Source organism: Cynocephalus volans, chromosome 13 (assembly GCF_027409185.1).
Source record: "Cynocephalus volans isolate mCynVol1 chromosome 13, mCynVol1.pri, whole genome shotgun sequence".
Classification (NCBI taxonomy): domain Eukaryota; kingdom Metazoa; phylum Chordata; class Mammalia; order Dermoptera; family Cynocephalidae; genus Cynocephalus; species Cynocephalus volans.
The window spans coordinates 99,998,104-100,013,064 of NC_084472.1; the positions used below are offsets into that span (position 1 = coordinate 99,998,104).

The window sequence follows — 14,961 nt, forward strand, 5'->3', positions numbered from 1 at the left end:
GTACGTACCATTATAAGAGAATCTGATAACTAAGTGGAGCTGGATAAGTTGGCCGGCCTCTGCCCAGTACGTCTTTCTTGTACTTTTCTTCCTTTCTTTTTCTTTAATATCTTTCCTTCTTTGGCCAGTCACTTGGGTGTCTTTAAATTTCTTTCACAAGTTTTTAATTTCTTAATTCTGCTTTTTTCACTTCCTTTTAACACACTAAAGAACAAAATTGTAATTTTCATATGCTGTTTTTATTTAACAACCTTTTGTTTCCATTATTCAAAATATAAATTGAACACTTTATATTTCTCACTTTCTAAAAAAAATTGTGTCTGTAGACTTTTCTTTTTCAATATGTGCTCATCAGATGTCTTCAGTGGGCCAGTGGCCTTCAGTACAAGAAAGATTTCCAATCTCTTCTTTACAGAAATGAGTATTGATTTGTTTTCCCATAGCATTGATATTTTATTGTGTGATTTCATGATAGAAAATATTCTGATAAGGATTATGAACTTTTTTGATCAACACCGAAAGAGCTAGATTTAAGAAAGCTGCAGTTATAGTTCTGAAGTCTTAAACGTAGTGGTATAACCAGACCACCACAGAAGAGCGGTCCACAGAAGAGCAGTCCACAGAAGAGCAGTGAATGCGAATGACGATCTGTAGTAACGTGAAAAAAGCTGAGGGGGATGAAGAGAAGCTTGAAGGAATCTCACTGCTTACTGATGGAGCTATTTTTGAAACATGTATTTTACACGTGTTTTTATTAAATATTATGTTTACATAAGTAATTTGTCATTTTGAAGAAAAACTGAAAATATAAATGAGCAGGAAAAAAAAACCATAATCTACAACCCAAAGAGAATCACCATTGGTATTTTGGCATATATCCTTCCAGACTTTAATATATAAATTTATATTTTACACAGAGATGGGACCATATATTCATGTTATTATGCAGTCTTCTTACTAAACATTTTTCCTATGTCAATATTGTACGCATCATGTTTTACTGGAAACGTATTCCATTTTATGGATGTACCATAATTTATTTTTCTAGTCTCCTCTTTATGCTTTTAAGTTTTCACTGCTATCCACAATGCTACAATGAACATTTGTAGATACTTGTGGAGTTATTTCTGAAAGTAAGCCTGTTGGTTCCAAGGACATGAACATTTCCTATTGAAAACTAAGGTTTCTGATGTACATAGCCAAATTCTTCTTTGATATGGTTGTACAATTTCACAGTGTCCCCCACACTGCCAGTTTTTCCACATACCTTTGCCAAAACTGGGCATTGCCTTTATTCTTTTCTTACTTTCTACCTATCTGGCAATGAAAAATGTTTTTTCCCCAAATTGTTTTTTTATAGTGAGTTTGAAAATATTTTAACATCTAAGAATTTTTAATTACTTACTTTTCATCTATTATGGGAGCTTATATTTTCTTATTGTTACCTAAGAGTAACTCTTAAGTGTTTTATGGTTAACAGATATTAACTGTGTCATATGTTACAAATATTTTTGACAGATTTTTAATGTAAAATATTGGTTGTAATAAGTTCCCTTTTGATTCATAAAAATGCATAGCTCTGTAGGATAACCTGGTTTCTCAAAATTCAGACTTTCTGTTATAAATAAGAGGATCACAAACAGATTTTTAGTATTAATGTTGCATCAGTATGAGTTTAATGAAGGAGGTGCTGATTCTTGTTCTTGCCAAGAATAAAGAGCACCTTATTTAGAATTAGTTTCTTTTTTTAACATTAATTTATTACTGTTGTAAACTTTACTCATTTTTGTTGTATGTTCTGATCTATAGTGATGAAACTTTTTCTCCTTCAGCTTGACCAAGAATGTTCCAATATTTGTTTGTACTATGGCCTACCCCACTGTGCCTTGCCCTCTTCATGTGTTTGAGCCAAGATACAGATTGATGATTCGAAGAAGTATACAAACTGGAACCAAACAGTTTGGGATGTGTGTCAGTGACACACAGAATAGGTATGCCTTCTGTGAACTTAAATATTTGTATTTACTTTGGAACTTTCTTTGAATATGGATGAGAACTTGCATGCTTGTGCTTGAACTTTGGTACTAATTAGTTTTTCTTTTAGTTTTGCAGATTATGGTTGTATGTTACAAATTAGAAATGTACATTTCTTACCTGATGGAAGGTCTGTGGTTGATACAGTTGGAGGAAAGCGGTTTAGGGTTTTAAAAAGAGGAATGAAAGATGGATATTGCACTGCAGACATTGAATATCTGGAAGATGTTAAGGTATTAAAAAATGTTCTTTTGCAGCACACTTTGGTATACTCTGTGCCAGGGATCAGTACAGACATAGAGGATGATATTTTCCAGGCACATGGACTAGTTCTTCTTATAAGAGATCCTCATCACTGCTACTTATGAGAATTAGCTCCAAGTTATGTTTCTTATTTTGCTCTTACATCATTCTGCATTAAAAGAAAACTTGGGAGACTAGAACCTAGATCCTCTTCATTTTTAAAGGCTTAACAACCAACACAGTGCCCAGAATGTATGTGTGCATATGTATACATGTGCATGGTAGGTACTTTACAATAGCTGTTGACTAAATTGAATTTCCAACCTGTCTAAGTTTTGAGGAGTTGCCAATCTCTGCTCTGTTTTATTGAATTTAGTAGTAGTCAAATCAAGAGATTGAAATTTGATGTAAAAGTAAACATAAAATCCTTTAAGAATTGTTCTGTATAATAAGATTGTTCCTGTGCCTAAGATAACCTTAATGATGGAATAGATACAATTGTATGCTCTTTTTAAAACTCTAGGGCATCACAGATAAAGCACCCTCAGTATGCATATTGTGATATCTTTTCTGTGTAGGGATATTGTGACAACTTTCTTAGATAGGGTTAATATGGCCCTTTTGATGTTTCCAGTACCTAATTTACCAACTGCTATTAGTTCAGGTACCAGAAAAACTTGTGGTACTAGCAATATGAAATTGAAGGCAATTTCTTTTGGAAAGGCAGTATGAAATTGTACATCTTATACCATCACTTGTTCATTGATCTATTTAGGCCCTTCATTTCAGTCAACATTTACTGAATGTTAGCATTAGACATTTTCACAATTCTATGAAATAGTTAGCAGATGGGGAAGGTACAATTCAGAAGTGTTAATTTGCCAAAAATCCTATAGGTAGTGTAACAAAAACGATTTCAAGCCAGTTCTTTGATTCCCGATTCTGTGCTTTATTGTTATACCATATTGCCTGTCTGCTGATAAACTTGATTAGTCTGATACTGTCTGTCCTGTCTTATTAATAAAGGTGCTATGGGGGTGCTTTGCTTTTTGCAGTAGGCCAAAAGTATTGTGTGAGTTGAAATTTTGAGTTGATTGATATAGTCTATGTCTTAGGCATCCTTGGTTAATGGAATCATTTGCTAAAGGCAATGTTCTTTGTAAAACTAATAACCCTATTTTAATTTCATGTAATTTAACATCTTCATATATTAGGTTTGATGACAAAATTCTTTGAGCATGTGTCTAAATATATATGACGATATATATATGAATATAAATATAGACAATAGGATAGCATATTGAAAGTATTATGGATTTGATGTTTAGAAGATTGAGTTCTCTTTGTCTTTATGGTCGTAGAAATGTCTAGTAATTTTTCCTCATCTGAGAGTCTATCTGAATAACGATCTGTCAATTCTGGAAAAACTTCTTAAATTTGTTTTTTATCAAAGTATTTTTTTTCTTATTCTTTTTTCTGTGACTTCAAATGAAATTTTTAAGTTCTGTTATGTTATTATAGTAAAGTTTTTTTGTTGTTGTTTTGTGTTTTGGCAACTGGTTAGTACAGGGATCTGAACACTTGACCTTGGTGTTATAACACTGTGCTCTAACCAACTGAGCTAACTGGCCAGCCCTGCAGTAAAGTTTTAAAAACGTTAAAAGCTTGCTTTTAAAATTGCTGCCTGCTTTTTTTCCATCTCAGACTCATAATTCTTAACATTCCTTGTTTACTAGAGCCCATGGTTTGTTTCCTTGAATTTGTGAGGGTGCAACCAGATGCTTTCTTTTCTTTTTTATGACTTAACAAGTCATATGTTTATTTGCTTGTATCATATCCAATATATATTAGCAGGGGACTGAATCTTATATAGTCATTCCAAAACCAGAAGTCTTTAGTTGTATAGCTCCTCTATTTTTAAATTTATTTTTATTGTGATAAAAAATAAATAACATAAAATTTACCATTTTAATCATTTTTAAGTTCAGTGGCATTAAGTACATTCACATTGTGCAAAAAGCACATGCTTTTTAAACTTCAGTTTAAATTTTTATTTCAAATCTTTCAGAAGTAAAAAGTATGTTCGTCTCTTGTGTGCTATTGTCTTACCTTTTACTTTCAAAATGTTTTCAGAGTCACTTTGTTGTTTTTGTATTAGTCATCCCTGAATTACGAAAGGCTGAGTCAGGCCTGGTACTTGTTCAGATGAGTTAATGTATATGAAACAGAGCACTTCCTGGCATGTCGCAAGTGGGATAGAAGGATATATCAAAGAAATTAATATCAGATGGATATGTTAACTGTAGATCTTCCCACCTGTGTTTTGTGAGACTGCTTTTCTGGAGCTCAGGCTGGAAGACTGATACATTTAATTTTACATTTGCAGTTTGGTAATCCAGTAGTCTAAAGGGTGCACAGAGGAGTTATGGAGGTAGCCAAGCCTTGGGCCTTTACAAGAGGAGAACTTTATCATCGTATATTCTTTACCTTTTGACTTATTGGCTGTATATGCTAAGTTCCTTGTTGTGGTTTTTTTTTGTGTGTTTTGATCCACTTCCCTTGTAAAAGATATAATTGTGCCTGTTCTCCTGCTGACTACTTTCTGCCATGTTGCCTGCACTCTGACCTCCCATCTTTCCTTTTTTTTGTAGCAACTGTCTTCAACTTTTTTGTTCCATGGTTTTCAAAAGCTGTTGATCCATAAAGACAAAAGGAATTCCAAATTTGCGTAGACCTCTGAACCAGAACTCTCTCAATGTTACTCCTGCCAGTCGGGAGCTGTTAGTAGGGTTCTATAATATTCCAGTGTTAAGTCAGCAAGGTAGGCAGAGGTCGGGCCTTGCTGTCTTTTTTCAGTCTAGCTGATTAGCACTATGTGAAGCAAAAATGTATGATATTATAGCATTAGAATAATACTGTCTGATAATCCGGCACTGAAATAGGTATTCCCCTATCTTTATGAAGCCTGTTGTCATTTCTGTAGGCTTGTGATTTGGACAGGTAGATTAGACACAGGAATTTAACGGACTGTTGTACTTCTAGGTTGAGAATGAAGAAGAGACAAAGAATCTCAGAGAGCTTCATGATTTGGTGTATTCTCAAGCCTGCAGCTGGTTTCAGAATTTGAGAGACAGATTTCGAAGCCAAATTCTTCAGCACTTTGGATCAATGCCTGAGAGGGAGGAAAACCTCCAGGTATGATAGCTTTGATATTGCATCTAAAAGTCTTACTTTTTTGTAAACCCAGATTAGTATAGTTTTCAATTTTTTTTCATTTTCATTTTTTGCACATCATTTCCTTTGACCCCCGTCTTTAGCATCGTGACTATATTCTCTAGAACAGTGGTATCCACTACATTAAATATAAGTAGAGAATAGAAATAGGAGTCAGCTGAGATGCCTGTAGGAGAGAGTGCCAGAGAGGGGAGAAAGTCCTTAACTGAGGATTTTCTAGAAGGAGGGATAAGGAATTTAATAATGGGATGTTATCATCTAGTAAACTGTGACTGTGAGACCACTGTGCCTTTGAAACTGTCATCAGTTATTGCTGTTACTCTTTGACTTTGAGAAATGTATCATTTTCTGTATTTTAAAAAAATCTTTGTCAACTCTCCTTTTATCTGCAACATTTTACCCTACTACTTCAATCCAGTTTTGTCTCTCCATGCCTAATACTTCTCATGAAATTATCATTCTTATGATCTTGCTCAGGTATTTAGCATTTATATGTAAGCTTAATCTAATTAACATGTATCAGGCACTTTCTGTGCAAGCAGATCTGTGTAGTAGGCACTGCAAAAGGCATAAAAGAAGAGACCTTACCTGGAAAATCTGATTATAGACTCATCAAAGCACTGACTTTTAGACATAAGCATTTTGATTTGAATTGAAGAAAATGTTTGTGGTCAGATGTGATAGATTTCGTAAATGGCTTTAGATAAATATATGAAGATGGAGGGAGAATAGATTCCACTGTGCACACTGCCCCTCGTTCCAGTTTTCAGATGTTGGTATGAGTATGTTTGAATCTCAGTTAGGTCCTTTACCTGAACTTGAAATTTCAACATCAAGCCATCTCCAAATTATGTACTCATTCTGTCTAGCATATTATCAGTTGCCACATGTATGATTTTTCCTAGCTACCTGAATCTGATTAAACTTGATAGAAATAGGCTTTGGATAAGAAGGAAATTGAATAAGTAAATTTTAAATGTTAATAAAGTAGCTTATAGAAAAATGCAACATACAGTCCTGTCACCTGATCACCCTTGCCTATTATTATGCAGTCCTCTACCACTGCTTTCTGTTAGTAATATTGTATAAGTCAGGATTCAGTCAGGAAAACAAGAGCAGCCACTCTACGAATTCCAGGAATGAAGGATTTAATGTAGGAGGTAGCGTTTACACACTAGTTGAGAGAGCTGTAGAGTGAAGGGCAGGGGCATCACCAACAGAGGTCAGGAAATCTGCCACGGCAGGTCTCTGCCTGATGGTGCTTCTCAGGAATTTGCGGGGATGCGGCTATAATTCTTAGGAATCCTGGGGAGTCCCCACCAGCATCTCAGTCTATAGCAGGAGAGCAAGTGGTTTTCAAGAATTCTTGGAAAGCTGCTATTTACACTTTGCAACAGTCTGCAGAGAATAATGGCTTCTTTTCCAACTTTCACATCTCACAAGAGTGTCTTTCACTGGCCATGTCCAACCTGGAACCACGTGGGGGAGGGGATTCTGGGAAATGCAGTTTCTGACGTCTCTGGAATGCAGGAGGTGGTAGTGATGCTGAGTTGAGAACAGACAGTATACACAGATGTAGAAATCTAATTTGATTCTAAAGGGAGCTTATTGAGATCAACACTTATGTCATAGTTCTTCTTGTCAGTCTGAAACTACATGTTTCAGGTCCAATTAAAGCAATTCAATGTGCAGTAAAGGTCACTTACAAATTTTTAAATGTAAATTTCTAGTCTTTTTAATAGCCAGTAGTCAGCCCTTGCAAAATCAGAGAGACATCTTTTCTGGAGATACAAGGTACTTCAAAAAGTTCATGGAAAGATTCGTATTATCTTTTAATTCCATTTTTCCACAATTTTTTTTGAAGTATCTTCGTATGTTTATTTTTCAAATTAAACTTTCTTACATCTTTTCTAGGATTCAGTAGTATTTTGAAGAAATTTTAAAATATCGATTAGCTTTCTTAATGCTTTAAAATGTATTTTAAGAAAGTGGCTCTCAACTAGGGGCAGTTTTGCCACCACGGGACATTTGTCACTATCTGGAGACATTTTTGGCTGTTGTATCTGGGGAGGTGCTACTGCCATCTAGTGGATAGAGGTCAGGGATGCTGCTAAATGTGCTTCAATGCATAGGACAGCCTCACACGACAGAGAACTATCTGGCCCAGAATATTAGTAGCCTGCGGTTGAGAAACGCTACTGTAAGGCAGTGTAGTACAGAGGAAAGAGTGTTGGTTGTGGAATAAGGTTTGGATTTGAATCTTGGCTCAGTCACATATGAGCTGAGAGATCTTGGACAATTTGCATGACATTTCTGAGCTTCAGTTTCCCCATTTTATGTGGGCATAATAATAGCCTACCTTAGGTGATTGTTAAGGAAATCTGAGATAGGACCTGGCACATAGTAAAATGCTCAAAAAATAGCTTTTTGGTGGGTTGTTACATAAATACTTGTTTTATTGATACTCTAAACTCTTGATTATTTTTAGGCAACCCCTAATGGACCTGCGTGGTGTTGGTGGCTTCTTGCAGTTCTTCCTGTAGATCCTCGATATCAGCTGTCAGTTTTATCAATGAAGTCTTTGAAAGAACGGTTGACCAAGATACAGCATATACTGACCTATTTTTCTAGAGACCAATCTAAGTAACTAACTGCTTGGATTTCCCTTTAAAGTTACCTTAATCTGGCTGTGTTGACGGCCAGATTGTCTGCTGCCTTTGCACATCCAGTGCTGGTTTGAGAAATGTAATGAAACTTTTTTTTTTCTTCAACCTCCTGAATCATGTGGTTCTGCAAATGAATACCTTCAACTAGGATTTAGACCACTTAAGAACTTACACAGAAAAACACGCACTGAATGTGTGTTAAACCTCTACATTGTGATGAAGTTGCACTATGTACCATATTCTAAAATGAAATAAGAACTTTGTGTATGTATGTGGAGTGCGTGTGTGTGCGTATGGGTAGTATGTGTGCATTTTCTCTGGCTTTAAAATTTTAGAAGAAAAAAAAAAAGCCATAGAGAGCAGAACTTGCCGAGGGTCATTTATTGCCCAAGTTTACAACAGCAGCGAAACAAGTTGTTTGCAAATTAAATTTTGCCTCAGATTTATCTGTCCTAATGCTTATATTTGCACAAGTATGTAAAATATGGTATTGAGTATCATTCTTTGTTGGAAATACTGCTCTTGCTGAACCGTCTTGACCATTGACTATGAATGACACAGTTTCTTATTTATGTAAATACTTGCATCACAGTGGCCCACAGGCATTGGATGCAGAACCTAGAGCCAGTTTTCAGGAACAATTGTAAACCTGACATGGTACTGTGCATCTCTATTCATAAAACACTTAAAACTGTGAAAATATGGTTTACATTTAATTGTACATAAAGGTAAATGGAGAACTCAATTCAGTACCAGTTAGTTTGTACATTTTAGGGGGCTTTTCACATTAACTGCCCATCTATGTAATTTATAGTTTGACATGAAATGTTTGTTTGAAAAAATTACATAGTATAAATCCATTAAGGATCTGGGGAAGGAACATGTTTAATGTAAGAACCAAGCTTTTAAAGTTTGTTTTGTTTTTTAATTCTGGTCTTGGTGCAAACGTTAGTTATGCCTTATTCATATCACAGTTAGATCACCATGCTGTGACATGGTGTATATTCATGCTGCCCTAGGTACTTTTGTAATTATTTGTTGCAAAGTTGTGACTGCCCCTATTAACTTTCTTTTATGTAAGTAATTTGTAAAAGTTTCTTAAGAATTTTGCTTTTGCTTATTTAATTTTGAATAAAAGCTAAATTCATAATACTTTTTCTTCTTAAATTTAGGTCAATGTCAAAAAAAAGATCAGTGGAGGAACCAAACTGCATATAGTAAAGAACAGACTATGTTTTGTGGCATGAGATATAAGCTCTGGTTTCCAAAATACTTCTTTTGGTCATATTTTGAGGAAAAAAATGCAGTGGTCTTAGGAGGCTTTAGGTGCTAGAACCATCCTCTAAAGCATTATTTTTAAATCCTTTAAAAATCTATGTCCCTTTAAGAAAAAGATAAAATTCTTACATTCATTCTACACCATTTGAGATTCCTCTTTGTTACACGAACTTGGTCATTTCTGCCCCCCAATTTCCCAGCTATGACTTCCCATAATAAACAAATTGTCTTTTAACAGTGAATGTTTTTATAAAAATTATATTCAGAAATGACTTCCTACAGGACCACCTCCTCACCACCATAATTGAGAATCTATTCAGCAGTTCTGCAGAAAACATCTAAAGAATGGGCCATTCACCAAAGTACCTTATTAGCAGTTTCTAAAGTGTAATATTAAACTTTCTTGTAATAAAAACTATTAAATACCTGTTAAAAAGTGACTTTGTAGTATAAATGAAAAATTTACCTATATATATTATATATAGAAACTCTAAATATACAGGTAAACTCTTCATTTATACTGTACGTTTATGTCCACACACACACACACACACACACACACACACACACACACACACACACGACACACACACACACACACACACTAATGGAAATTTATGGGCCTTATTTCTCACTTGACTATTTTTTTTTGATAAGTGATCTGATATTCTGTTTATAGATTTTTAAAAAAATCTATGGAAATTTTTTCCTACTGTACATACACTGTTTATAGAACAAAAAAAGGCAGAAGAATCTGACAGTTTTTTCCCCTTATCACAAGCTTTAAATGTCTTAAGTTCCGTCATGAATTCAATGTTTCAAGCCAAAGTAACTAGTCAACATGCTGCTTACACACCTGTCTATGCATGTCCAAATCTTCCTGTTCTTCAAGGTCCAACTCAGAGACCTTTACTTGTCTGGGAAAGGTCTGAATTCCATAGCACTTTCCTTGCACTTTACTTGCGGCACTTGAGGGAGATAATGGAATTAGATACATAAACCTTCTCCTGATTATTATGACTGTTGTCTAGCAGCTTAGACAGGTTTAAGCTGCAAGACATAGGCTGACCACTGAGCAGAACTGAAGAAAATGCTAATTAAAAAGGGAGATTGGGTGAAGATGGTTACTGAGAAAATACTTTTGCCTTCCCTTCCTCCCCCAAATTGAAAACATACACAATGGTGAAGAAAATGAAATCTAATGGCATTGTGAAACAAAAATCCCATCTATTACCCAGTGCTTCTGAGGTATTTCTGAGAAACAGAACAGAATCTGGTATGTAAGTCCAGAGGGAAGTATGGCTTTGCAAAAATGGAGAACTAGAGGTCAAGTGGGAGTAGCTTTCGGGAAACCCCAGACTAGGAGAAGGGCTTGGAAAACTTGTGGAGGCTGTGCTTGGAACTGCTAGATCATTTGGTCCTCTTCCCCTCCTCGGCTGGGCAGTAGGTGGCAACAGCACCTGTTCTTAGGCAAAGCACTGACTGTGGGCCTGGGCCAGAGAAGACAAAACCTCCAGTAGCCACGCCACAGATCCTAATAGGATGGGAGGTCTCATGTGCAGACAGCAAGTTACTGGCCTACCCCCTGTGGCAGTATGCCATCGTTCCCCATGCTCAGCAGGGCAGGCTACCTTCGACAGAACCAGCAGCCCCAAATGGATGATCTCAAATGGCGGAAATGAGTGGACAATAAAATCCTAGAAATTGGGGAAAATGAACACCCTAAACAAGACAACGAACTCAATATCCTTAGGTCTGAGGATGTTGCAATTCCCAAAAAACAACCTGGGAGTTTAAAAACTGGTCCTCAGACAGTTCCTGTCATCATAGAAGCATTCAATAAAAATCTATCAATGAATGAATCATGGAAATAAACTTGACAAATGAGTTAAGTAGAAGAATGAATGCAGATAAAGAATGAGGTGGATTAAGTTGAGCCCCCTTCCAGAATACAATCCAGAGATCAAAAGATTAAAAGTATGAGGGAAAATTTGAGACATGGAGGATAGATTCAAAGTTTTAACATCCGCCTAATAGAAGTTTCTTAAGGAGAGTAGAAGAGAAGTAAATAATGCAAGTTAAATTTCCCCAGAGCTCACAACTAATAAAATATTCTCCTTTGCTTAAGAACCAAATTTATCCATTTAAAGGGAAAAAAATAAGGCAAATTTAGGCAGACTGATGACGAACAAAATAGCAATAGCAGATTGTAAAGCTAGGCGAGCACAACCATGCCAGTTGTCGGGCTCTTTTACCTCCTGGTAATCCTGCACTGACTGGGCCGATTGTAAAGCTAGGGCTGGGTCTGGAGCTTCCAGACCCACAGACTGGGTCACAAACCCCACACACACCAAGTTGGGTCACTAGACCCCTTCACACAGGCCTATGAGCTAGGTAACTGGCCAAAAGGTCCTTGGAGCCATAGGTTGGAAAGCATGGCTGTGCTGGGCAATCTCTATCTCTCTGTCTCTCTGTCTTTCTGTCTCTCTCTGTCTCTTTATCTCTGTTTCTCTGCTCTCTTGTCTCGGAGAACACAAGAATTGCAACACAACTAAAATGATACACCGGTGCACATGCACACTAACTTCACAACACACAATTTGCTTACAAAGGATGCTGAACCACACCCAGCTGGACCCAAGGCAAAGGCCCTGACCAAACTATGCTATTTTCCCAACACAGTTAGTTATTTGGCATTGATCAGCAATGAGATGACTGGCTCGATACAAATTCAAGGATATGAATTTTCTTCGTAAGCCAGTGTTTAAATGACAACATTTTAAAAGTGGGTTTTTAAAAATAGATATTTATGACCCAGCTTAATAAATGAGCTCTCTTTCAGACCTGCCTCCAAATAGCTTTTGGTTGTTCACCAAAGTTAAATTTATGTCCTTAAAGTTTTTTTTTAATTTAGCCAGGGAAGATTCAGTAATTATTACAAAGTATAGTCACAATGCTTGTTTACAAGACAAATGTGGGAACTGTCACTGCTTTCAGGGGTTAGTTACAATTCTTTAGCCTGTGGCAATTATTAAAGTACTGTGCTTGCAGGTGAAATAGCTTTGTCTGTGAGTTGGATTTTAAGGAGTGGAGAAATTTGAGGCTGGAATTTGGATTTACTTTCCATTTACGTGACTCAGAAACGACACTTGCTGTCTTAGAAATCTGTATTTGGGAAGCAGAGTAGCAATACCCAACACCATTGTCTTCCTCGGTCAGAGTTAGAACGTAAAGTTGATTTTATTTTTGCCACCTGAAGATCTTGTGTAGAATGAACTTTGGTTATATGCAAAAACTACACTACATAATTTGGGTATATGGCGAATGATTTATTGAAATGTTTTCATTTTTATATACCCACGATCAGTAAAACTATTAGTAGGTAACTCAATTTTTAATTTCTGGCCTCAAGGGGTTTGGGCCTGGCATACAGCAGAAGTATCCTAAAATTTAGTGTTCTTCCTATCTTTAGTTAAAACCTTAACCACTGAAGGGTTTATGCAAAATTCTGGAAAGATGAGAGAAGAAACAATGTCTTGAAAATTAGTGATAGGGAGAGATTTCTGAGATAGAGGTCTGTGAGTGTTATGAGAAAGTGGGGAATATTTATATGACACAGTGGCATTCCTGGAGTAGTTAGGGAGGTGGGTTCCTCGGGCAACAGTATTCCAGGATGCCACAGATTCCCCGTGCCCAAAGAATAGCGTTGAAGCAGCCAAGTTCCCGGACCCCCAGGGGACCTTGTATGTTGTGATAATGAGTAACTACCCATAACCAAAGACCTTTGATTTTTAAAAACCCAGGACTTTTGTACAACTTTGTTGTGGGGAAGTATAAGCTATTAAATGATAGCAGCTGGATTTTTTACTATCCCACCAGAATGAATGCTCTGAATCAGAATTCGGTTTATTCAAAGAAAATGAAGAAATGCAGCATTTCTTGCATACCTGAATTTGCAAACCGAGACTCAGACCCCCTGTTGTTATGTTCGGGAACTAAGAAGAACAGTCAAGTAAGTGACAATGGAAATGAGAAGTTGGTGATTTGTCCAAGACATTACGCTGGATTCTAATATTGACTGAGACACAAAAGAGGTAAAAGGAAGGACAGATTCAAAGACAAGCCTGAGATTTCAAACCCAAGTGAGCATTAACCTAATAGTAAGAACAGTGCTAGTTGCCAAAGAGGATGAAGAATGCATGATGGTAGCAGATTACTGGAATGAAGTGATTTTTCAAGGACAAAAATATTTTGGAGTCATGATACTTCCTGGGACTTGCCACCCTCTAGACAGGTAGAGAAGTCAGGAGAGAAAGCTTCCTGGGAGATTCTTTTCTTTGCTTGTTTTTTTCTCAGGGAATTCAGGAGATAAAGAGCTGCTGAGTCATATATCCTCAGCAGCAGTCCCTGGGAAACTTCCATTGCATATCTTCCTACCGTGGTTGGACAAGGGAATTGGTTCATGTTGGCTCCAAAAAATAAAAGTAAGTAACCTGATAAAATCAAGGTCCTCTTTACTTTCCCTTGGATCTGGACGCTATCAGCCATCAAGGATGTTATCTGGGTTTGCATAGGTCCTAAGGAGGGACTCTGTGGATGCAGGTGCTAGTGTCAGGCTTAGCTGTCATCTCTCACCCTGTTACCAGTTATCGAGGGTACATTTACTCATTCACATTTCCAAAACTCTGTGCTGGGGACTCTGGGAAAACCAAACCTATAACTTAGAACCAGATTCTCAAAGTGTTTACGTCCTAGGGGTGGGGAAGAAGATGTTTGTAAATCTCTTCCCACTTCTAATGTTTTCTTTCAGAAGGTCTCAACCGCATCTATGACTTTCATTAAATCTGAATGACAAGGATTTCCAAATCTATATTTCCGGTTCAGATCTTTCTCCTAAAAACCAGAGACACATATTTATTATAATGCTGAATAGGTCCAGGTGAGTGCTCCACAGATCCTTTAAACTTAACATGTCTAAAAACATATGGGCTCAAAACATGTTTACTTACCTAGTTTAATGGTATCCCAATCTACCTAGAAACTTTGTACTTATGTTTTGCCATTTTCTCTCATTTCCTATTGTCAATTGTCAATTTTCTTCCAAAATCTCTTGACTTTCCCTTTTTATCTTCATCATCTATTCCCTAGCCTCAATTTAGATCCATGGTCTACAAACCTGGTAGGTGTACCAGGAGGGTATGCAGAGCTCTCTAAGGGGTGGATGGACATGGAGAGTTTTATTTATTTATTTATTTTTTCAGAGCCATTTATTTATTTATTTTTTAATTTTATTTTGTCGATATACATTGTGGCTGATTATTGCTCCCCATCACCAAAACCTCCCTCCCTCCTCCCCCCCCCAACAATGTCCTTTCTGTTTGCTTGTCGTATCAATTTCAAGTAATTATGGTTGTTATATCTTCTTCCCCCCCCCCCGGTTTTGTGTGTGTGTGTGTGTGTGTGTGTGTGTGAATTTATATATTAATTTTTAGCTCCCACCAATAAG

General features: G+C 36.6%; 1 protein-coding gene across 1 annotated transcript in view; it reads left to right on the forward strand.

Moving 5' to 3' along the window:
• The window catches only part of LONRF1 (LON peptidase N-terminal domain and ring finger 1), a 35,696-nt gene extending 26,465 nt beyond the window's left edge, over positions 1-9,231 (forward strand). Inside the window, exons 9-12 of the mRNA XM_063077189.1 lie at positions 1,833-1,991; positions 2,105-2,267; positions 5,320-5,472; positions 8,000-9,231. Coding sequence (XP_062933259.1) covers positions 1,833-1,991; positions 2,105-2,267; positions 5,320-5,472; positions 8,000-8,158 — 634 coding nt within the window. The 3' untranslated portion in view covers positions 8,159-9,231. The remainder of the gene's footprint in view (positions 1-1,832; positions 1,992-2,104; positions 2,268-5,319; positions 5,473-7,999) is intronic.
• Positions 9,232-14,961: the final 5,730 nt, after the last annotated feature.